The sequence below is a fragment of the Trachurus japonicus genome, chromosome 9, assembly GCF_045865225.1.
Source record: "Trachurus japonicus isolate A0001 chromosome 9, Traja_1.0".
Taxonomy (NCBI): Eukaryota; Metazoa; Chordata; class Actinopteri; order Carangiformes; family Carangidae; genus Trachurus; species Trachurus japonicus.
Genome location: NC_140915.1, coordinates 5622059 through 5647432, shown reverse-complemented (window position 1 = coordinate 5647432; position 25374 = coordinate 5622059). Strand labels below are relative to the sequence as shown.

At 39.7% G+C, this 25374-nt stretch overlaps 3 protein-coding genes across 3 annotated transcripts; all 3 read right to left on the bottom strand.

Annotated features, from left to right (window-relative positions):
• Nucleotides 1-1973: 1973 nt before the first annotated feature.
• On the bottom strand, nucleotides 1974-5888 carry LOC146980786 (GTPase IMAP family member 8-like). Its single transcript, XM_085785776.1, has 5 exons — nucleotides 5834-5888; nucleotides 5099-5734; nucleotides 3695-4879; nucleotides 3625-3627; nucleotides 1974-3584 (listed from the first exon to the last, which is right to left on the bottom strand). Exons 2-5 carry the CDS (start codon nucleotides 5301-5303, stop codon nucleotides 1993-1995), a joined length of 2985 nt encoding a protein of 994 aa, XP_085641902.1. The 5' UTR covers nucleotides 5304-5734; nucleotides 5834-5888; the 3' UTR covers nucleotides 1974-1992.
• A 3435-nt stretch (nucleotides 5889-9323) lies between these two features.
• Nucleotides 9324-11904, bottom strand: LOC146980785 (GTPase IMAP family member 4-like). Its single transcript, XM_085785774.1, has 2 exons — nucleotides 11797-11904; nucleotides 9324-11651 (listed from the first exon to the last, which is right to left on the bottom strand). The coding sequence occupies exons 1-2, from the start codon at nucleotides 11858-11860 to the stop codon at nucleotides 10828-10830; spliced, it is 888 nt and encodes a 295-aa protein (XP_085641900.1). The 5' UTR covers nucleotides 11861-11904; the 3' UTR covers nucleotides 9324-10827.
• Nucleotides 11905-13392: 1488 nt separating this feature from the next.
• Nucleotides 13393-23427, bottom strand: LOC146980784 (uncharacterized). Its single transcript, XM_085788006.1, has 8 exons — nucleotides 23329-23427; nucleotides 23076-23228; nucleotides 21999-22058; nucleotides 21273-21899; nucleotides 18765-19941; nucleotides 16712-16734; nucleotides 14383-16059; nucleotides 13393-13403 (listed from the first exon to the last, which is right to left on the bottom strand). The coding sequence occupies exons 2-8, from the start codon at nucleotides 23092-23094 to the stop codon at nucleotides 13393-13395; spliced, it is 3594 nt and encodes a 1197-aa protein (XP_085644132.1). The 5' UTR covers nucleotides 23095-23228; nucleotides 23329-23427.
• Between the last annotated feature and the right edge of the window lie 1947 nt (nucleotides 23428-25374).

Below are 25374 nucleotides of genomic sequence, written 5' to 3'. Positions count from 1 at the left end.
GTTTTAGCTTTCCAACGATATGTGGCATGACTATTTCAAGTGACTGGTGACATCCTCTATGACACCTCCCTGTTTAAAACCCCCCCGGGGGCCCGCGGGCGGGCCGTTGGAATGGCAACGGGTTCGTTAGGTTTTGTGTTTGTACCGGTATCTGCTTCCTGGTTTCTAGTTGTCACATGACTACCACATGATACTTAAGATGGCGTCTATGTGGCTTTTGTATGTCTGACGAAGAGCAACTGCTCGAAACGTTACATTGTTCCTGATAATAAATGGACTGCATTTAGGAGCCCTGCGATAGACACAGACGGCAAGCAAGGAAACGTCACTTCCGGTTAGGCCTGTGGGGGAAAACAAACCGTGTCCCCCATACACACTCATGCAAAAAGGCGGCATTTTAAACCTTTGTCAAACGCTTGTTCGCCGTCCTGTCTTAGTTTTAATCACATGTATGTGCTGACAAAGAGCTATATATTAGAAAACTCATCACGATCTGGGTCGATTGCTGTCCGTACATCTTAAAATATAAAGTTTTCACAGCCATAGCCTACACCGAGTCAGCAGGGTCGGCAACCTTCACTTCCGGTCAGAGCGTTACACGTTTGGAGAAGATGAGCGAAGTTCCGATATAAAAGTTCAGGTTGTGGTTTTTGAATTTATTTGCGGTGCAAAATAATACACAATAACTCAGGCAGTGTCTACGAGTGTCTAGAGCCGGCCGGCGGCGACTAAGAGAGCGTCAGAGCCGTGGGGGAAGACAAATATGACTGACTGTGAAATACCTAATATTTTTAAATGTACGGACAACAATCGTCCCAGATCGTGATGAGTTTCTAAAAATATAGCTCTCTGTCAGCATATACATGTGATTAAAACTAAGACAGGACGGCGAAAAAGCCTTTGACAAAGGTTTAAAATGCCGCGTTTTTGCATGAGTGTGTATGGGGGACGCGGTTTGTTTTCCCCCACGGCCCTAACCGGAAGTGACGTTTCCTTGCTTGCCGACTGTGTCTATGTGCGAGCCTTTTACTTTCTTTTTAATTCTTGTATGTTTTTGGCTCAGCACCTGCCCAATGTTTTTGGTACGGATGTGCGTGTGACTTTTCCTTTTTTTGAATGTTACAGTAGAAAATAAAATTAAAAGTTTCCTTAAAACCAAGGTGACATTTTTCATGTCTAAAAAGTTGGTCAAAAGGCTATAAGAGGTGAACATAAGAATTGTGCAATAATCAAAAATAGTTCTCAACATGACATAAAATAAACATACATATGTCTGTGAACATGTGAAAACAAAAGCATTAGATCAGACTGATCACAGAAATAAACAAACATGTAGAAAAAGACAGCAAATATCTAATAGGAGAAAACGTTACAAGGCCATTAAGACTCACAAGAACTTTAGATCATTAATAAATGTTGATTTATTAAGTTTTCTTCTCAAAAAATAATGAACTAAAACGTCTAAATATATACAAGTAAAGACCAGACAGTGGATTATGTACAGCTTGATGTTTCTACCAGTAGTGTCAATCAATTAAATTGTTTCATCACAATTATTTCAAATTAATTGTACATTTTTTACTCTAAATTAACCTTATAGAGACATTTTCCAAGTGTTTAATAATGGAATAGTATGCTGCTTTATACAGTTTGGTCAAAGGTCAATGTAAAAAGAACATGCGTCAATTGTGGGTTAAAAAAAAACATAATGTTAAAATAAATTTGTATAAATACATTATTATCAAAAATTGACAGGTGTAGTTACTATGGTCTGATTAAACCTAAACATTTGTATTGATCACTGAAGAAGGAAAAGAAGACAAATCATAAATTAAGTATAATGTAATTCATGTGCTATTTGCTAAACCCATTCTGTTATGGATTCATGTCACTGAACAATAAGCAGTCAGATTTCCTTACAGCTGTGAGTTTGAGGCCTTTCAGTCTGTCTCAGAGTGAATAAATTGAACGTTCGTCCTGTGAGTAGCATCATCAGCCGATGGTACATTTGTCCCCATATTTCTCCTTCAGATCATTCAGTTCTTTTTCTTTATTTCTCTTCAAGATCTCCAGTTCGCCGAGTCGCTTTTCTTTTAGCTCCAGTTCTTCTTTCAGTTCCTTTTCCTTGTGACTGGAGAGATCTCGTAACAGACTGATCTCGTTATTGTGTGTCTCTTCTGCCTTTTGTATTTCTTTCTCATGCTGTTCCCTCAGAGCCTTCACTTCCTCCATGTGTTTTTCCATCAGAGCTTCATAGTCTTTCATGTATTTCTGTCTGAACTCATTGAATTCTTCAGCATGTTTTCTGGCCTCCTCTTCATATATACTTTTCATTTCCTCCATTCTTTTCTTGTAGTTTCCTTCTAGTTCTTTTCTTTCCTTCTCTTCTAGTTCTCTTCTGATTTGATCTTCTTCTTTCCTTTTCTTTTCAGAGTTTTCTCTTTCTTGATCATATTGCTCTTGGAGTTTTTTCAGTTTTTGTTGTTCCTCCTGTCGTCTCTGTTCATCTTCTCGTTTTTCCCACCAATCTTTTCTTTCCTTTTCCCAATTATCTTGTTGTTTCCTCATCTCCTCTCTGTTCTGTTCCAGCTCTCTGTCAATAGTTTCCTTTTCCTTTGATTCAAACTTTATTTGTTTCTCCAGATCATAACATTTCTGCTCCCACTGTTTTTGTTGAATCTCTTCCTGTTTTTTCTTCTTCCTGTCTTCTTCCTCTCTCTCTTCCTGTTCTTTCTTTTTCTGCTCACGCTCCTTCTTTATCTTTTCCTCCATTTCCTTGAGTTGTTCATCTCTCTGTTTTCTCTCTTGTTCAATTTCTACTCTCTGTTCTTCCATTCTTCTTCTAATGAATATCTTTTCTTTTTCATGTTTTCTTTCTAGTTCCTCTCTCACACTCTTCATCTCTTCTTCCTTCTCCTTCAAGATCTTCTTCATTTCTTTCTGTATTGCTGTTTCAGCCTCTTGCAGCATCTCATTACTGTAGCAGCTTCCTCCATTTCTCTTCACCATGGTGTCAATCTTCTTTATCAACTCTTTGACTTGTGCACATTTTTTTTTGTCACGATTATTAAACACATGGTATCTTCCTCCACAGTCAGAGATCAAGTTCTTAAAGGAAGCATCAACATTTTTTTCAATGTACTGATCAATGGACCGCTCCTCACACTTAAGTTTATCTCCTCCAGTAAAAAGAATGATGGTGAAATTCTCTGAATTCTTCCCAAATGCTTCCTTGATGAGTTTCAGTGTCTCCTTCTCCTCGTCTGTGAGTCGACCGATCTGAAACACCATCAGGAAGACATGTGGACCTGGAGCCAGAAGACTGATACATTTCACCATCTCCTCATTAACCTCTTCATGGGACATGGTTGTGTTAAACAGACCAGGAGTGTCGACCACAACAACAGGACGACCGTCCACTTCACCCTGAGCTTTCTGACAAAACCTGGTGACAGATGTTTGACCTGGTTCAGCTTTAAACTCTTCTCTTCCCAGTATGGTGTTTCCTGTAGAGCTCTTTCCATTTCCAGTCTTCCCTATCAGCACAATCCTAAGACAGTCTGGACTCTTCTTGTCATCATCACCTGTGTGTAATGAGGTTACATCACATGTTGAAAATAGCACTGACTGAACAGTAGAAGCTCTTTGTTTTTTTCAAACGAAGAGACATTAAACAAGGAATTAGAATACTTACTGTTCATAAGTTCAGTATGTAGTTTAGTGATGTATTTCTGTTGCTGTATGATCTTCTCCACCTGTGCATGTGCAAATGTTTTCGTTGTGTAACTGTGTCTTTCGTTTTTGTCAGCGCTCATCTTGTCCACAGTGTCAAACAGCTCAGAGATCTGCTGTTTGTCCTTGATGTTGACAACAACAGATCTTCCTCCACAGCTCTGACAGAGCTCCTGGGTGTCTCTGTTATCTCTGACAAAGTTAACAACAGCTGGAGCTGTAGGATCTGACTCCACAGTGAACATGATCATGGTGAAGTCATTGACTCTCCAGCTGAATGTGTTCTGGATGGTTTCTAACTCTGCTTTGTCTTCATCAGTGAGGGGACCCACAGGTAGGACCAGGATGAAGCCATGGACGCCCTCGGGATCACAGACGGAGATACACCTGAGTGATTCCTCCATCACTTCCTCCTGAGGTTTTCCATACAAGGCAGGAAGCTCCACCAGGGAAACCTGACGTCCACACACCTCTCCCTGATGTTTAACACACTCTGATGAGCTGGAGACTGAATGAAGCTCTGTCTGACCTAAAATGGCCTCAGCTGCTGAAGTCTTCCCTGCTCCTCTCCTCCCACACAGAACCAGGTTTAGAGCTGCTTTCATGGGTTCAGACTCTTCAGTGAAGGTGACGAAGGTTCTTCTGTTTTCTTGCACGATGTTCTCAATCTTCTCCATTAGCTGATCATGGTCATTTCTAAACATGTGGTATTGTCGTCCTCCACAGTCTTGAAGCAGTTTGTTCACAGAGACACTCGTCTCATCCAGCTGATGATGATATGTGGTGACGACCATCGAGTGTTTAAAAGCATCTTGACCAAACAAACTCAGGATGAAGTTCAGAGTTTTTCTGTTTTTCTCAGTGAAGTCAGAAGACTTCACCAACAGCAGCAGAACATTTGGTCCAGGAGAACAAAGAGACACACAGCTCTTCATCTCTTCTATCAATGCTGCCACGGACAGACTGAACATGTCTGGAGTTTTCACCACTGTGACTGGTTTTCCTCTCCACTCTCCATGGTCACAATCACATTGTCTGATTGGACAAAACTTCTCAAAGCGAAAAGATTTCTTCTTTATGATGAAGTTGCCAAGTGTCGTCTCTTCTTCCTCACTTTTACCAAACAACACAATCCTGAGTCCAAGAGCTGTCAGATGAAGAGACAAGACAAGAGATGTGACATCATCATCATTAACTCAGTCAATGTGAAAAGACTAGAGAACCAACATGAGATTTCATCTAATCTGACTATCAATATTAAGCTGAAACCAATGAATCCAGCACTGGATCATTAACAAACAGTCATAATGAGACTGACTGAACGTCTGAACCTGAAGGTCTCATCATGTTGTGGTGAGAAACTCACCAGCAGCTCGAGCAGGATCCATGTTCACAGGGACTGTGTTCTTTGGGTTCAGGAGTTGTTGGATCTCAGCTGCTCCACTGTCAGATAAATCACTGCTCACATGTTCTCCATTGTTCTCCTTTATAATCTGGCCCAAGCGAGTCATCAGTTGTAGAAGTTCAAGGTTCTTCTGCCTCAAAGATCTGTATCTGCACATCTTGATCATGTGTTTTAATGCTGGAAGTTGCTCATACTTTTCTAAAGAGCCCAGTTTCTCCTCTCTGGGTGTTGATATCAGCACCAATGAATGATCAAATGATCGATCACCAAAGTTTTCCAGGATTCTTTGTAGTTTCAGTCTCTGTTCCTCAGTGAAGTCTTCAGGTTGTAGAACCAGCAGGAACACATGAGGTCCAGGATCAGAGAGACTCACACAGTCCTCTATAAACTCTGTCAGTTTGTCTTCAGAGATGTTTGGATGCAGCAGATCTGGAGTGTTGATGAGGACTGTTTCTTTCCATGTGCACCGTCCTCTGATACTCTGACAACACTTTGCAGCTTTCTCAGTGTTGAACACTTTCTCTCCCAGTATGAAGTTCCCCACTGAACTCCTGTCAGACCAGCTGTTCCCCAGCAGAACAACCCTCAGCTCAGAAACTGAGGAGAAAACACAAAGAGAGTTACAGTCTACAAACTGTCCCTGTTGAGGAAGCTCTCAAAAAGGGTCAGAATCTGATTCAGTTCATTGTGACTTACAAGTGGGGGGTAGTAGGTCAAGGCTGCCTGTGCGCTCCGACGGTTTAGAGTCGTTTTTCACTGTGAAAATAGAGAGATAAAAATCAGACTACAGATCAAACCTGATCATATTACACATGCTGTGATTTGTGAAGATAAAATATCGAGAAGTTGTTCACAGAGGAGTAATTGGAGGAAAGTGATGTGTTTGAAACAATTCTATAAAAATAAACCACTGAGACATTGAATCATTCAGTAAACACTTCTTGGCACTTGTTGACCAACATTTACAGCTTCTGTCAAATACAAATCTAGAAATTTCCAAGAGATAGTAAAACCTACCAAGAGTTAAACTACAGCTACAGAAACATCTGGAAAATGAAAACTGTGTCACACCAGTTCAGAGAGGTCGAAAAAATAACCACAGCATTGAGCAAATCAATTCAGTTCTACTGACAAAGTGAATGTCAAACTGACATAATGACACAAATACTAAACATGTGTGATCCACATTGATTCACACACTGGCTGATTACAAAGACAAGAGACTTCTATGTCCATCCTTCAAGAGTCTATGTATATTCCCAACAATGTTTGAGTTCAGCCACAAGAGGGCGCTACAGACTTTCTGACAACACTAACCTGTGCATTTACCATCAGGCCTCCATACAGCTTTAAAGATGGTTTTAATAATCACTTACAATGATTAAGATGAGGAGAAAAGCAAAAACATTTACATTGTGAATTTAAACAACCATAAAATATATTTATGTTGTTATTTGATATGTTTTATTCCTGTGATTTTTATTTTTTTTGTTTAATTGGAAAAGTGACAGTGCCTGTTTTATTTATCTTCGCTCTGTTCTTTTTCTCTTGGTTGTGTACAGGTTTATTTATTAACCTATTTATGCATTGTGTATTTTTTATATTATATTTCTCTAGTTTGTTGTAATATGAATGTGTATCTCATAGTTGGACAGTGGCGGTGATGGTGTTGGGTGGTGTGAAAGGAATAGTTTAATATAAAATAAAAAACTACTCCAGAGTATTCATCAGCATGGGGGTGAGTCAATAACGACTGAATTTCATTTTTCGGTGAACTATTCCTTTAACATTGAACAGTGAACCACAGTGTCATCTATGTCAGAGTCGGACTGGACTCACCATTTGCTGCCGTTGCCATGACGTCACTCTGCTGGATGCATCAGAGACAAACGATGACGACGTGAACCTCAGAGACTCAGTCACTGCTGCACTGTGACCTCTGACCTCAGAGCAGTTCTGCTGAAGACAAACACTTCTGTGTCATGACTGATGCTGAAAGACGACAGCAGCATCACCATCATCATCACACAAACACAAACACACTTGTAATGTGATACATGTTTGACAGTTTAATGGACGTTACCTGTGAGTCAGTGTTTACTCTCTTCCATCACGTCCTGGTGGTCACGGTGGTTTTGGGGACAGACGGATGGGGACAGGCCCAAAAACACAAAAATAGTAAGTTAATTAATTACCAGTAATTATCAGTGTTTTGCCTTGTGTTGGAGGATGCAGTGTGGTAAAGAAGCTTTGCTCTCTGTATAGAATTCATCTTGCCAGTTTACTGTGGATTGTGTACTTTTTTCTTTATTCATTGTGATAGAATGTTTATTATTGCATGTATTAACCGTCCCTGTTTCTTGTGTTTTTGTACCATACTAGTGCACACCAGATGAAATTCCTACTTAAAATCTGTTCTAATTCTGATAAGAGCAACAGGAGGAAAAGGCTCGCACACTGATCAAAAATGGCAATGTCCACCAGAGATTGACAGATGCAACAAAGATTTAATGGTCCATCAAACAACAAAAAAGTGCAACCATGGTGATAAAATAAAATAAAGAAACAAAAATAAGTAAGACAAAAACGTTTCGGCCTACACAGCCATCTTCAGTCTGGGTCTGGGTCGGGGTGTACCAGGTTTTATTATACTTTAATTGTTTCAATAGTCTCAGGTTTGACCCTGTGGTACAAGATGTGGCCCTGGAACATGTATGGATCCACCCATTGTTTGACTCTGCCTCAATCTACAAATAGAGCACAGGTGTGTGATTTGCCCCTTAAGACAGACTGAAGATGGCTGTGTAGGCCGAAACGTTTTTGTCTTATTTTTGTTTCTTTATTTTATTTTATCACCATGGTTGGACATTGCCATTTTTGATCAGTGTGCGAGCCTTTTCCTCCTGTTGCTCTCAAATGTTTGTTGGCCTACGCACCTGAAAAGAGGATTTGTTGGACAGTGAGCAAGAGCGCAAACACCTTTTCTCCTAATTCTGATAAGAGAAATTCTTTGGTTTGAGCTTCAACCACCATCCTCCGAAGTTACTGCTGCATGTCAACTAGTTACACATGATCAGACCACAAAATAAATATCTGTTAAAGTTTCTAATAGATTTTATTGTGTAGCCTATATTGTGAAACGTATTAGTGAATACGAAGTGCACATTTACTCAGCAGTGTGTTTGGACAGGACATGAGCACGGAGAGGTCATAGGTCATAACTCTGGTCAGGGCACTGGATACTAGACACTAAACAGAGAAAAAAAATACTGACAATGTCCACAAAAAGTCACAGAACAGATAATAATATAATCAATTCATACGGACTCTATCTGACTCTCATTTTTTACATAAAATGTAACAATAACATGGAGCTAAAATGAGGAAATCATGATCACACCCTCACTGACTTCAACTCAAAATGGCGACTGTTGAATTGATCTGAGCCTGAGATTAAACATTAAACAATATCTAACTTGTTCAGACACGCGGTCACTCACAGACATGTCTGGACTCAAACTGTAACTTATTCTCCGTCGAAAACGAGTTGCAGAGGAAATGTTTTAGAGAAAGCTGATAAAACAGGTTTATAATATGAATAGCCAATACTCACCAGACGATCGATAATCAATCCATTTTTAACCGTGCACTAAATGATCGTTTTAAAAGGTTATTGATCCACCAACAGGGCCGATGCTTCCCGTCGCAACTTTAATTATTAGGTTTTTAAAGCTTTAATGCTCCGCGGGACGTTTTCTCTGCTCTGACGTCCAGGACGAAAGTGAAAGTAGCTTCCCCTCATCCACAGTGACGTAGTTACACCTGAAAATACCAAAATAAAAGCATTTAAATTTCAACATTGGAAATAAAATCGAATAGGAAAAACGTTCATGTAGTCATTGATATTATTTCATGATTGTAGAAATAGCATTCTGTACATGTACAAACATAGATCCTGGCTCATTAGCATCAAATATACAAACATGTCCAAGACTCAAATGCTTATTTATGCTTATGCTGGTCACTTCCCTACTCTCTCTGCATCTATCAAGTAAAAGGCAAAGGCATCAACGAACAGTCAGTTCAGCAGTATAAAGATGTTTATTGGTGAATGTTTCAAACCAATTGTGCAGCTGTATCACTGATGACAAAAGCACAGTAATCAGATTACAAACATAAAAAACAAAATCATCCTGTGCTCTGTTCTAATTCTGAAGCCAGAGAGATCATGTAAATCCAGTTTTAGCAAGATTTATTAAAACAATACATTCCCCAAGTAGGCTACATAAATGACACAAAAAAGTCATTTGAAGTGTACACAAAAGAAATCAAGAAGACAGATATTATTTCATGATTGTAGAAATACCTTATTATGTACATGTACAAACACACATCCTGCCCATTAGTCAAATACACAAACATGTCCAAGATTAAAATGCATATTTAATTAATTGTTACAGAACAACGACAACAAAAAAGTTAGGTCATGCAATTAACTGAGAAAGTCAACTTTCTGAAATGGGTAACACTTTATAATAAGTACACACTATTAAGCATTAGCTAAGCATTAAATACTGAATTAATCATTTATAACACATGAATACTCATTAGTATGTAGTTTATAAACACAATTAAAAATATTTTACTCATCATTGATAAGCACTAACTCAGTATTTATTTGTGCTTAACTAATGCTTAATAGTGTGTACTTATTATAAAGTGTTACCCAGAAATACATATAATATTTTGTCTCTTAAGTCTTGATCAAAGGCAGCACCTTTCACGACCTTGCCGTTGCTTAGTTCCTGTACTGTTTACGCTGCGTAAACTTTGTGATCTTTATTTTCACATGAAAATCAAATCATTGGATCACCACCATGACCATATATAAAAAAGCTCCTCTGGAGTCAGTCTACAAAGGTACAACTACAGTTTCCCCATGCCATGGTACTGTATGTCAAACACATCACCTCATAAAATACAACAAGAGGCGTTTGTTTCAACTTCTGTTAGAAGTGTCTGTATCAGATCACTTAACTCTCTCTCATGGATTATTTGCAGGTTGTCTTTTTCTGCCTGATTTCTCACTTTCTTCATTTGGTTTTCATGCATTATCAGTATGTCTTTCATTTTTGTTACATTTCCAGTCTTTTTGGTCACGCATTTTACTAAATCACTGATTTCCTGCTGATGTTTTCCCCTTTTTTTGTTTTCATTGTGGGCTGACAGTGCCTTTAACAGGTCATACTTGACATCTCTGTCTTTTATTTGTTCCTCATGCTCTTGTTTCTGAGAAGCGAAGTCTTTGGAGTATTTCTCTCTGAATTCATCGTATGTCTTCTCCAGAGACTCCACTTTTTTATTATAGTTTTCTTCTAATTCTTTTTGTTTCAATTCTTCTTGTTCTTTCCTGATTTCATCTTCTTTTCTATTCTTTTCATATTTTTCTCTTTCCTGCTTGTACTTTTCCTCTAGTTGTTCAATTATTGATTGTCTCTGTTCATCTTCTTGTTCACCTTTTTTCCACTTCTCTTGCATGTCCATCTTCCAGGCCTCATATTTCATTCTTATTCTCATCAACTCTGACCCTGTTTTTGCCTTGAGTTCTTTTTCGTTTTCGTTTAATTTCTTCCTCCATTTTGCTCTTGCTGTCCTCTTCTTTTCTCTTTTCCTGTTCTTTATTCATCTCTTCACGTTGTTTCTTTATGTTTTCCTCCATTCAGTGTTTTGTCTCTTAGTTTGCTCTCCTGTTGTAATTCTTCTATTTTTTCTTTCATTTTTTTAATTTCTTCCTCATGGTTTCTTTCTAGTTCTTCCTTCTCTCTCTTCATCTCTTCCTCCTTCTCCTTCAGGATCCTCTCCACCTCCTTCTGTATTGCTGCATCAGCCTCTTGCAGCATCTCATTAGTGTAGCAGCTTCCTCCATTTCTCTTCACCATGGTGTCGATCTTCTTTATCAACTCTCTGACTTGTGTAAGATTGTGTTTATCATAGTTATTAAACACATGGTATCTTCCTCCACAGTCAGAGATCAACTTCTTTAAGGAATCATCACAATAGTTTTTGAGGTACTCTTCAATGGTCAGCTCCTCATGTTTCAGCACATCTCCTCGTGTGAAAAGAATGATGATGAACTTTTCTGAATTCTTCCCAAATCCTTCCTTGATGAGTTTCAGTGTCTCCTTCTCCTCTGCTGTGAATCGACCGATCATTACCACCAACAGGAAGACATGTGGACCTGGAGCCAGAAGACTGATACATTTCACCATCTCCTCATTAACCTCTTCATGGGACAAGGTTGTGTCAAACAGACCAGGAGTGTCGACCACAACAACAGGACGACCGTCCACTTCACCCTGAGCTTTCTGACAAAACCTGGTGACTGATGTTTGACTTGATTCAGCTTTAAACTTGTTTCTTCCCAGAATGGTGTTTCCTGAAGAACTCTTTCCACAGCCCGTCTTTCCTAGTAGCACAATCCTGAGACAGTCTGAGCTCTGAGTCTCTTCATCACCTGTGAAATGAAAACAGCTGAAGTTACTTCACATGTTAAATTGTTCCAGCACAGATTTTTAATGCTGAATAAATTGTTAATGAAAGCAAATCATATGAACATATGAATTACAAATCTTTATATTTTTTAAATGTACAGTACTTACAGCTGCCCGTGTTTTGTGTTTTCAGCTCCTTGACCTCATACTGTAGTTTTATGATATTTTCCATTTGGGCATGTGCAAATGTTTCTTGTGTGTAGCAGGATGATTCGTTCCTTTCTTTCATTACAGTGTCCAACAGCTCAGGGATCTGCTGTTTGTCCTTGATGTTGACAACAACAGATCTTCCTCCACAGCTCTGACAGAGCTCCTGGATGTCTCTGTTCTTCCTGACAAAGTTAACAACAGCTGGAGCTTTAGGATCTGACTCCACAGTGAACATGATCATGGTGAAGTCATTGACTCTACAGCTGAATGTGTTCTGGATGGTCTTTAACTCTCCTTTGTCTTCATCAGTGAGGGGACCCACAGGTAGGACCAGGATGAAGCCATGGACGCCCTCAGGATCACAGAGGGAGATACACCTGAGTGATTCCTCCATCACTTCCTCCTGAGGTTTTCCATACAAGGCAGGAAGCTCCACCAGGGAAACCTGACGTCCACACACCTCTCCCTGATGTTTAACACACTCTGATGAGTTGGAGACTGAATGAAGCTCTGTCTGACCTAAAATGGCCTCAGCTGCTGAAGTCCCTGCTCCTCTCCTCCCACACAGAACCAGGTTTAGAGCTGCTTTCATGTGGTCACTTTCATTTGCTGTTTCTTCAATCTTCTCCATCAAGGATCCATAGTTGTCTTCTGACATCCTGTAGTGTCTTCCTCTACAGTCTCGAAGGAGTACACTAAGAGTGACAGTCATTTTAGTCTCCTCATGTGTTTGGACGACCATCGAGTGTTTCAAAGCATCTTGACCAAACAAACTCAGAATGAAGTTCAGAGTTTTTCTGTTCTCCTCAGTGAACTCAGAAGGCTTCACCAACAGCAGCAGAACATTTGGTCCAGGAGAACAAAGAGAAACACAGCTCTTTACCTCTCTTCTTATGGTCTCCTCAGTCAGACTAAACATGTCTGGAGTTTTCACCACTGTTACTGGTTTTCCTCTCCACTCTCCACAGGAAGCCACACACTGTCCGGTTAGTGTTGATTTGGGGTAAAAAACATGGTGGTTTCTAATTATGAGGTTATTAAGTTTTGTCTTTTTGTCCTCACTTTTCCCCAGCAGAACAATCCTGAGACCAGTTGCTGTAACACAACAGAGACAAAGACAAAATGAATTCAGTGCACAGAATTACAGGCTGAAACATACCTGCCCTCAAAAGGAAGTTGTTTGAGTGCTCCTCATGCTCAGTCAGTCAGTTTAGTCATTTAGTCAGTTAAATGTAATGTATCCTTATTAACAAGTAACTCAGTCAGCCAACATGCATTGCTGCAACACAGCATTTACACATCTGTTCCGTGCCCCTGTCCCATCTCTTCTTCCATGGCCACTGCACTGCTACAACATGAAAACATGTTCACAGATGCTGTGGGCTTAGAAGCAAAGTATAATACAGGAAATGTTTTTGTTACAGAAAAAACATGATCAGTTATTAAACATTACCATATCAGTAGTCAAAGGTGATCCTGTTTTTTTCCCATTTCATCCTGTATAGGATATACCTCTCCTCTCCCTTTTTGAAGGTCAGCAACAGCACCTTGAAATCAGCTCTGACCTGAACAGGGAGCCAGTGAAGAGAGGCCAACACAGGACTAATATGTTCATATCAAGATGATCTACTCAAAATACAAGCTACTGCACTTTGAACCAACTGCATGTTCATTAGTTTCATAATTTTATCAACTGACTTTGTTTATTCACATCAGTAAGTCTCTGTATTTTGAAGACATGTTCAAGTCAGTGTCACAAAGTCATGTCAAACCCTCATAGATCCAAGTTAAAGGACAATTCTGGGCAAATTCAACTCAGGGGTGTATTTTCCTAACGTTTTAGGTCTAAAAGAAGGAATCTGAAGATTTTCAGTTTAATTGCTCCTGTTTAGTGGTAGTTGTGTCTGTCCCCACGTCGCCACGGCAGCAATGAATGGGAGCGGATTGAAGTTCTGCTGTTTAGGCTGTTTACAGCCCTCAAAGCCACAGACAGCGTCAGATGGAGACTGAAACATGCACCCAGAAGTTTATTTACTTCAAGCAAGCCGACATGTTGGTAAAACTAGATCTAATTCAAAGTCTCCCAGAGTCTCACGCGAGACCCAAGTTGACGCTCGGTGTGTTCACATGCAGTTGGAGCTCCCGTTTGTGTCATAAACACAGGAATATCAACTCTTGACTTGCTTCAAGTAAAAAAAACTTCTCGGCGCATGTTTGAGTAGCCACCTGACGCTGTCTGTGGAAAAAAATGTAGACTTCAAGCAAGTCAAGAGTTGATATTCCTGTGTTTTTGACACAAACGGTAGCTCCCACTGCACCCGAACACTGTATTAGTTGTGTTGTCGGTCTAATCTTCCAACCAAGAGGAAAAACTTCAGATAGATCTTCACTCTATAAATGTAAAACTGGAAGATTATCTCCATTTATATCTGCCAAAAGTGGAACAGAAAATGTGCAGCTCTGTGCACGCATCAGCACATGAGTATAACAGAGGGTTAGGGTTCAGAAATATGTAACACAATATCAGTAAAGAACTTGTCTTACCATACTTCTCTTTGAGCTTTCTGAGGCTTTTCACCTCCTCCTCCTTCTGCTTCCAGTCCAGTTTTTCCTTGTCCCAGGCCTCTCGTTCTCTCTTCATCTCTTTTCTAATCTGCTCCAGTTTCCTCTCAGCAGTTTCCTTTTGCTCTTTTACTGACTGAACACTTTTTTCTGCAGCTTCAAGTTTTCTTCTCCAATCTTGTTGTAGAGCTTCTTCTTGTTTTTTCCATCTCTTTTCATCTTCTTCCCGTTCTCTCCTCCTCTCCTCACGCTCCTGGTTGATCCATTCGTCTTTCTCCTTCAGCTGTTCTGTTCTTACTTTTCTTTCTTGTTCAATTTCTTCTTTTAATGTTTTTAATTCTTGCTCTCTTTCTAACTGAACTCTTTTCTCTGCAGCTTCTAGTTTTCTTCTCCAATCCTGTTTTAGAGCTTCTTCTTTTTTTTTCCATCTCTTTTCATCTTCTTCCCGTTCTCTCCTTCTCTCCTCACGCTCCTGGTTGATGCATTCGTCTTTCTCCTTCAGCTGTTCTGTTTTTAGTTTTTTCTCTTCTTCAATTTTTTCTTTCAATATTTTTAATTCTTGCTCTTTTACTGACTGAACAGTTTTTTCTGCAGCTTCTAGTTTTCTTCTCCAATCCTGTTTTAGAGCTTCTTCTTGTTTTTTCCATCTCTTTTCATCTTCTTCCTGTTCTCTCCTCCTCTCCTCACGCTCCTGATTGATGCATTCATCTTTCTCCTTCAGCTCTTTTTCTCTTAGTTTTCTTTCTTGTTCAATTTCTTCTTTCAATATTTTTAATTCTTGCTCTTTTACTGACTGAACAGTTTTTTCTGCAGCTTCAAGTTTTCTTCTCCAATCCTGTTTTAGAGCTTCTTCTTTTTTATTCCATCTCTTTTCATCTTCTTCCTGTTCTCTCCTCCCCTCCTCACGCTCCTTGTTGATGCATTCATCTTTCTCCTTCAGCTGTTCTGTTCTTAGTTTTCTCTCTTGTTCAATTTCTCCTTTCTGATCACTATTTTTACTTTTCAGTATCTTTAACTCTTCCTCGTGTTTTCTCTTCATCTCCTCCATCTCTTTTCTCATCCTCTCTTCTAGTATTTTTGTGAATTCCTCAAACATCTCAGCTCTGTAGCAGCTTCCTCCATTTTTCTCCACCATGTTCTGGATCTTGATCAGGAGCTCAGGGACTTGTGTGTGGTTTGTTTCATCTTTGTTATCAAAGACCTGATATCTTCCTCCACAGTTGTTTATTAGTTTTCTGACAAATGGATCACACTCATCAATGTAACTCTCAAACGGCCGATCATCCAGTTCGTCTCCTCTGGTGAATATAATGATGCTGAAATCTTCTGACTTTTGCCCAAAAACCTTCTTGATCAGTTCCACATGGTCTTTCTCCTCTGGTCTGAAACTCCCAATCTGCAGAACCAGCAGGAACACATGAGGTCCAGGATCAGAGAGTCTGATGCAGTTCTCAATGTATTTGTGTTCAGAGATGTTTGGACCCAGCAGATCTGGAGAGTTGATGAGGACTATTTGTTTCCCTTTCCACTGTCCACTGACTCTCTGACAACAGTCTGGTTCTTCCTCAGTGTTGAACTTGGTCTCTCTCAGGATGAAGTTCCCCACTGAACTCCTCTCAGACCAGCTGTTCCCCAGCAGAACAACCCTCAGCTCAGACACTGTGGAGAAAATGAATATGATCACTCAAACAGTAACTTAATACTAAATCTAATTTGAAGTACAACTAGAAAATTTCCTCTCGGGAAATTTTGAATGGGCCACGGGGCTACTGCCGATTTTGCCATCTCTGTCAACATGGGAATCAAACCCACGATCTTAAGGTCAAGACAGAGCTGATCAGACAGACACATGATCATCTTTCTATAAGCACTGATATGGAGGAGCTGTAACCACATTAGGTTAACTGTGTGTGTGTGTGTGTGTGTCTTGTGTAATAGGGCCAGGACTCAATTAAAACAATTAATCAAATTAATTAGAGGCTTTGTAATTAATTAATCGCAATTAATTGCATTTTAATCGCATATAAATATTTGACCTGAGAACAGTGAGAAGCATTTTTTTCACATGGATTTTAGTATACCATTGAATGACTGAATAGCTTAAGCAACAAAACATTGTTTTTTTTTTCAAGGTGGTACTTAACCAAGACCAACATGCAAATTATCGATTAATTCATTAATCGATATTTGATACAGATTTAAATGGTCTTTCCTGCCAATACACTATGATGATTACTGTAGTATTTAACTAGGCTACTTAAATCACAGTAGCATAAACTGATTTGTTGAACGGACCAGGTGATGGGCTGACTGGTCCTGTCTAACTTCTGTGTACTGGGTGCCATTGTGCAGGGTGTTAAGGCAGCCTTCCTCCACTGCAGTCCCTATAATCCTGGACCCTCTGGCTGGTGGGGTGGGCTGCTTTCAGCTGGGGGGGACTCTATCAGCTGCTCCCACGAGAGGCATTTGACGCATTTGACACCAACAAGGTTTAACTTTAAAACCAGATTAAATCATGGTTTAAGTTTAAATTCTGTTGCACGTTAACTGTGTTTTAATCACATGAAGGTGTGTGTGTGTTTGTGTGTGTGTGTGTGTGTGTGTGTGACTGTAATCACATGAAGCTGGCTCTAGAGTCTGTGTGTGTGTGTGTGTGTGTGTGTGTGACTGACTTGACACATAGTTAGTTAGTAGCTGCATCCTGTGTCAGTCTGATTTAGCTGTGTCTCTGTTTATAAACATTTAAACGAGCGTTAAAGCGTTAAAGTTTAAATGGAGTCTCTAGGTGAAAGTATGCCTGAGCAGTAGACTTTTGTTAAACTCCAATGATTGGTCTTTTTCGCTCTTTTTTTCCCGCCCGTCCCATTAACTTCAATCCAAAATTTTGCGCAGTTTTTCGCGACTTATGTCGCGAAAAATTCGTACACTGTTGAGAAAAGTAATAGCACACCGATCCCGATCAAGACGCACGTTTTGATATATAATTTGTCTAGTTGCTGACCGAAAAAGCGTCCGGAAGATGAAGGAGAATAATAAGAAAAAATCCACACAATAACAGTAGTGCCCGGGCTTTGGTCCCTGCAGCTATTTCATAGCTGTTGGGACCAGTGCCCGGTGCGATTGCCCGTGGCCCTAACTATAAGATATTGTATGTTCACAATCACTTCATAACTCTATCAACTGTTTTGGTTAGTTTTGTTTGTTTGTTTGTTAGCAGAAAATCTCTGTGAATATTTGGTGACACTGACTTGAACTTTTTAAAATACAAAAGAACGTCACACCCTAAGGATCCAAAAATTAACATTAAGTTTGGTGTAAAGACCTTAACACCCATTTCTACAAACACTGACACAGTGATGTTTACTAGTTATTTGTGTTGTCAGTCTAACCTTCCAAGCAAGAGTGTAAACTTCAGATAGATCTTCACACTGTAAATGTAAAACTAGCTAGAGCTGAGTAATATGGCCTAAAACTAAACTAAATAGAAAGCCCCCCTTTTCCCCTGCTGTTAAACCAGCCTGCCCTCCCTTCCCACGAACCAGTCTGCCATCCAGTCCTCCCATTAAGTTGGCCTTCCCCCCGACCAGAAGCTTCCTCCATCAGCTCTTGTTAAGGCCACACTGACCAGAGGGATCAAAGACGGGGTGAGATGAGAGGAAATGCAGAGAGCTTTAGCCCTGGCAGATATTAAAATCAATAAAAGAAAAAAAAAAGCTGTGCTAGACAATACTTGCCTGTCAAACGTACTAAATAAAGACTTCCACCGCAATCTGTTTCAGGTTTGATAAATCACGTTGCGTGTGCTAAATAAATCTATTTGTATCTACTCCTTCCAATATTTTGCACGTTCTGGCAGAAACGGCCATATTTACATATTCATCAAGGCAAACGAGCTAAATGCATCGCTTTTTTGTCCGTTTTGAGAGACGCAATTCTCAGTGCACTCGGTTAGTAGATCAGCTTGCAATCCAGGTTAAAAACATTTCTCTTTTCAAGTGCTTATAGCTGAGAACTTAAAACTTTATCTATTTTCTTTTATTTTACTTTTATTTGCTTTTTTATGTTTTGTCTTTATGTAAAGCACATTGAGTTGCCTTGGTATGAAATGCGCTATATAAATAAAGATGCCTTGCCTTGCCTTGCCTTGCCTTGCCTTGCCTTGCCTTGCCCATTTTTTTGCGGGTGACATCAAGTTTGCACACGTTTTTATACAAGCAAACCTTTAGTAGATCAGGCCCTAAGTGGGATATGTAGACGATGTTCTACTGTTTATGTATTGAATGGAACATAAGGAAAAACAGCAATGTGCAGCTCTGTGCACACATCAACAGGTCAGTATAACTGAGGGATCACATGTACATAACATACCTCCCATCTCTCTGATGTCATGAAGTTCAGTATTGAGATTTGAAACCATCTCCATCTGAGCAATAGTGAACATGTCTTTAGTGAAGCATCTGGATTCTCCATCACTCATCTTGTCCACAGTGTCCAACAGCTCAGGGATCTGCTGTTTGTCCTTGATGTTGACAACAACAGATCTTCCTCCACAGCTCTGACAGAGCTCCTGGATGTCTCTGTTATCTCTGACTAAGTTAACAACATCTGGAGCTTTAGGATCTGACTCCACAGTGAACAGGATCATGGTGAAGTCATTGACTCTACAGCTGAATGTGTTCTGGATGGTTTCTAACTCTCCTTTGTCTTCATCAGTGAGGGGACCCACAGGTAGGACCAGGATGAAGCCATGGACGCCCTCAGGATCACAGAGGGAGATACACCTGAGTGATTCCTCCATCACTTCCTCCTGAGGTTTTCCATACAAGGCAGGAAGCTCCACCAGGGAAACCTGACGTCCACACACCTCTCCCTGATGTTTAACACACTCTGATGAGTTGGAGACTGAATGAAGCTCTGTCTGACCTAAAATGGCCTCAGCTGCTGAAGTCTTCCCTGCTCCTCTCCTCCCACACAGAACCAGGTTTAGAGCTGGTTTACTGAGTCCAGGCACTTCAGTGAAGGTGACGAAGGTTCTTCTGTTTTCCTCCACAATGTTCTCAATCTTCTCCATTAACAGTTTGTTGTCATTTTTAAACATGTGGTACTGTCGTCCTCCACAGTGTTGAAGCAGCTTGTTCACAGAGACACTCGTCTCATCCAGCTGATGATGATATGTGGTGACGACCATCGAGTGTTTAAAAGCATCTTGACCAAACAAACTCAGGATGAAGTTCAGAGTTTTTCTGTTTTTCTCACTGAACTCAGAAGGCTTCACCAACAGCAGCAGAACATTTGGTCCAGGAGAACAAAGAGTCACACAGCTCTTCATCTCTTCTATCAGTGCTGCCACGGACAGACTGAACATGTCTGGAGTTTTCACCACTGTGACTGGTTTTCCTCTCCACTCTCCATGGTCACAATCACATTGTTTGATTGGAGAGAAGTTGTCAGAGCGAAAAGATTTCTTTCTCATGATGAAGTTGCCAAGTTTCTTCTCTTCTTCCTCACTTTTACCAAACAACACAATCCTGAGTCCAAGAGCTGTGAGATGAAGAGACAAGACAAGACAAGAGATATGACATCATCATCATTAACTCAGTCAATGATCACAGGTTCAATGATCACACTAAGCCACTTTTTTTGAAGGCATCTGCATTAACATTTTTTGACTTGGTAAAATTTAAAACTGCATTAATCATGTATGAAGCAAAAAATAATCTTCTTCCTTGTATAATCCAAAAATTATTTCATGAGAGGGAAGGTTGTAAAAGATATGACTTAAGAGGAAAACTCAAACTGCAACAGCAAAGTGTAAGATCGACTCTTAAAAGTATGTGTATTTCTGTCGGAGGGGTTATTCTATGGAATAGCTTGGATGTAGAGATTAAACTCAGCAAAAGTGTTGATCAATTTAAAAGTAAGTTTAGAAAAGGAGTGTTTGAAATGTATAGCAGAGAGGAGGAGAGATAAATGATGTAAACTAATGTGATGACTGTGGGGGGGAGGGACTTTGGAGAGTGACTTTGTGTTTTGGTTGTGTTGTATGTGTGTTGTTTGGGGTTGGAAACTGATAAGCTCTGCTTCTTCCATCCCCTTTTTAAACAGTGTTAGTTGTTGTTAGTGTCTGTTGTTGTTGTTGTTTGTCCTTCGATATTTGGTTATATGGTGTCCCGTGGCCGTGGATGTTTTTGTGTTGTATGTGAGATATGTGAGATATGATTTTTGTTTGGTTTGAAATAAATACAATCAATCAATCAATCAATCAATCAATCAATCAATCAATCAATCAATCAATCAATCAATCAATCAATCAATCAATCAATCAATCAAACAACTCAGTCAATGTGAAACGATTAGAGAACCAACATGAGATTTCATCTAATATGATGGAGGAGCCATTCTCGGCTTTTATTTTGGTATGTATTTTAGTGTTTTATTTTGTAACTTCCCCTCACACAGGAAGTGAGGTGGGGCATATGTCACGGGGGGCTTATTTAAACCGAGCTAATCGGCAGGTGTTGCTGATTGGAAGCAAACAATTCTTTGACAGTGACATGCTGTGCTGTGCCAGGAAGGTATCGTTCCATTGGTTTGTACAAATAAATCCCTTTTTTATGGTAAACTTCGTTGTGGCAATTGGTTTACTAGCACCGTGCACGCGTCAACTATAAGCTACTACATCAGCAACAGTGAGTGACTCTCTTTTATGGTTCGAGGAAAAGAAACGTCACTACATATGATTATGAATGTTTAAAATACAATCCAGTCCCACATTAAACTCTAACTAATGAATCCAGCATTGGGTCATTAACACTTAAACTATGAGCTGATAACGAGACTAAGGTCTCATTATGTTGTTGTGAGAAACTCACCAGCAGCTCGAGCAGGATCCATGTTCACAGGGACTGGTTGCAAGTGTTGTTGGATCTCAGCTGCTCCACTGTCAGATACATCACTGCTCACATGTTCTCCGTTGTTCTCCTTTATAATCTGACCCAAGCGAGTCATCAGTTCCAGAAATTCAAGGTTCTTCTGCCTCAAATAACGGAATCTACACATCTTAACCATGTGTTTTAATGCTGGAAGTTGCTCATACTTTTCTAAAGAGCCTGGTTTCTCTTCTCTGGGTGTTGATATCAGCACCAATGAATGATCAAATGATCGATCACCGAAGTTTTCCAGGATTCTCTGTAGCTTCAGTCTCTGGTCCTCAGTGAAGTCTTCAGGCTGTAGAACCAGCAGGAACACATGAGGTCCAGGATCAGAGAGACTCACACAGTCCTCTATAAACTCTGTCAGTTTGTCTTCAGAGATGTTTGGATGCAGCAGATCTGGAGAGTTGATGAGGACTGTTTCTTTCCATGTGCACCGTCCTCTGATACTCTGACAACACTTTGCAGCTTTCTCAGTGTTGAACACTTTCTCTCCCAGTATGGAGTTCCCCACTGAACTCCTGTCAGACCAGCTGTTCCCCAGCAGAACAACCCTCAGCTCAGAAACTGAGGAGAAAACACAAAGAGAGTTACAGTCTACAAACTGTCCCTGTTGAGGAAGCTCTCAAAAAGGGTCAGAATTTGATTCAGTTCACTTTGACTTACAAGTGGGGGGGAGTAGTTCATAGCTGCTTGTGCGCTCTGACGGTTTAGAGTCGTTTTTCACTGTGAAAATAGAGAGATAAAAATCAGACTACAGATCAAACCTGATCATATTATACATGCTGTGATTTGTGGAGATAAAATATCCAGAGGTTGTTCACAGAGGAGGAGTAATTGGAGGAAAGTGATGTGTTTGAAACAATTCTATAACAATAAACCACTGAGATATTCAATCATTCAAGTAAACACTTCATGGCACCTGTTGACCAACATTTACAGCTTCTGTTGAATACGCATCTAGAAATTTCCAAGAGAACATGAAACCTACCAAGAGTTAAACTACAGCTACAGAAACATCTGGGAAATGAAAACTGTGTTACAACAGTTCAATGAGTTTAAAGAAATAACCACAGCATTAAGCAAATCAGTTCAGTTCTACTGACAAAGTAAATGTCAAACTGACATAATGACACAAATACTAAACATGTGTGATTCACATTGATTCACAAACTGGCTGATTACAAAGACAAGATACTTCTAGAACTCTACTTCAAGAGTCTAATCCCAACAATGTTTGAGTTCAGCCACAAGAGGGCGCTACAGACTTTCTGACAACACTAACCTGTGCATTTACCATCAGACCTCCATACAGCTTTAAAGATGATTTTAATAATCACTTACAATGATTAAGATGAGGAGAAAAGCAAAACATTTACATTGTGAATTTCAACTAACATAAAATATATTCATGTTGTCATTTGATTTGTTTTATTCCTGTGATTTCTATTTTTTTGTACTGTTTAACTGGAAAAGTGTCAGTGCCTGTTTAACATTTATCTTTGCTCTGTTCTTTTTCTCTTGGTCGTGTATTTATTAACCTATTCATGTATTGTGTATTTTTTATATTAGGCTACATTTCTCTAGTTTGTTGTAATATGAGTGTGTGTTTAGTTTGTATAACTGTGTATGTCATTAGTTGGACAGTGGCGGTGCTGCTGATGGTGTTGGGTGGTGGTGATGTTGAGTTAACATTAACAGTGAACCACAGTGTCGTCTGTTTCAGAGTCAGACTGGACTCACCATTTGCTGCCGTCGCCATGACGTCACTCTGCTGGACGCATCAGAGACAAACGATGACGACGTGAACCTCAGAGACTCAGTCACTGCTGCACTGTGACCTCTGACCTCTGAGCAGTTCTGCTGAAGACAAACACTTCTGTGTCATGACTGATGCTGAAAGACGACAGCAGCATCACAATCACCATCACACAAATAACAAACACAAACACACACTTGTAATGTGATACATGTTTGACAGTTTAATGGCCGTTACCTGTGAGTCAGTGTTTACTCTCTGCCATCACGTCCTGGTGGTCACGGTGGTTTTGGGGACAGACGGATGGGGACAGGCCCAAGAACACAAAAATAGTAAGTTAATTAATTACCAGTAATTATCAGTGTTTTGCCTTGTGTTGGAGGATGCAGTGTGGTAAAGAAGCTTTGCTCTCTGTATAGAATTCATCTTGCCAGTTTACTGTGGATTGTGTACTTCTTTCTTTATTCATATTTTGTTGTGATAGAATGTGTATTATTGCATGTATTAACCGTCCCTGTTTCTTGTGTTTTTGTACCATACTAGTGTACACCAGATGAAATTCCTACTTTGCAATAAAATCTGTTCTAATTCTGATAAGAGCAACAGGAGGAAAAGGCTCGCACACTGATCAAAAATGGCAATGTCCACCAGAGATTGACAGATGCAACAAAGATTTAATGGTCCATCAAACAACAAAAAAGTGCAACCATGGTGATAAAATAAAATAAAGAAACAAAAATAAGTAAGACAAAAACGTTTCGGCCTACACAGCCATCTTCAGTCTGGGTCAGGGTCAGGGTGTACCAGGTTTTATTATACTTTAATTGTTTCAATAGTCTCAGGTTTCACCCTGTGGTACAAGATGTGGCCCTGGAACATGTATGGATCCACCCACTGTTTGACTCTGCCTCAATCTACAAATAGAGCACAGGTGTGTGATTTGCCCCTTGTTTCTTTATTTTATTTTATCACCATGGTTGCACTTTTTTGTTGTTTGATGGACCATTAAATCTTTGTTGCATCCATCAATCTCTGGTGGACATTGCCATTTTTGATCAGTGTGCGAGCCTTTTCCTCCTGTTGCTCTCAAATGTTTGTTGGCCTACACACCTGAAAAGAGGATTTTTTGGACAGTGAGCAAGAGCGCAAACACCTTTTCTCCTAATTCTGATAAGAGAAATTCTTTGGTTTGAGCTTCAACCACCATCCTCCGAAGTTACTGCTGCATGTCAACTAGTTACACATGATCAGACCACAAAATAAATATCTGTTAAAGTTTCTAATAGATTTTATTGTGTAGCCTATATTGTGAAACATATTAGTGAATACGAAGTGCACAACTCAGCAGTGTGTTTGGACAAGACGAGCACAGAGAGGTCATAGGTCATAACTCTGGTCAGGGCACTGGATACTAGACACTAAACAGAGAAAAAAATACTGACAATGTCCACAAAAAGTCACAGAACAGACAATAATATAATCAATTCATACGGACTCTATCTGACTCTCATTTTTTACATAAAATGTAACAATAACATGGAGCTAAAATGAGGAAATCATGATCACACCCTCACTGACTTCAACTCAAAATGGCGACTGTTGAATTGATCCGAGCCTGAGATTAAACATTAAACAATATCTAACTTGTTCAGACACGCGGTCGCTCACTGACATGTCTGTACTCAAACTGTAACTTATTCTCCGTCGAAAACGAGTTGCAGAGGAAATGTTTTAGAGAAAGCTGATAAAACAGGTTTATAATATGAATAGCCAATACTCACCAGACGATCGATAATCAATCCATTTTTAACCGTGCACTAAAAATGATCGTTTTAAAAGGTTATTGATCCACCAACAGGGCCGATGCTTCCCGTCACAACTTTAATTATTAGGTTTTTAAAGCTTTTAACGCTCCGCAGAACGTTTTCTCTGCTCTGACGTCCAGGACGAAAGTGAAAGTAGCTTCCACTCATCCACAGTGACGTAGTTACACCTGTAATACCAAAATAAAAGCATTTAAATTTCAACATTGGAAATAAAATCGAATAGGAAAAACGTTCATGTAGTCATTGATATTATTTCATGATTGTAGAAATAGCATTCTGTACATGTACAAACATAGATCCTGGCTCATTAGCATCAAATATACAAACATGTCCAAGACTCAAATGCTTATTTATGCTTATGCTGGTCACTTCCCTACTTTCTCTGCATCTATCAAGTAAAAGGCAAAGGCATCAACGAACAGTCAGTTCAGCAGTATAAAGATGTTTATTGGTGAAT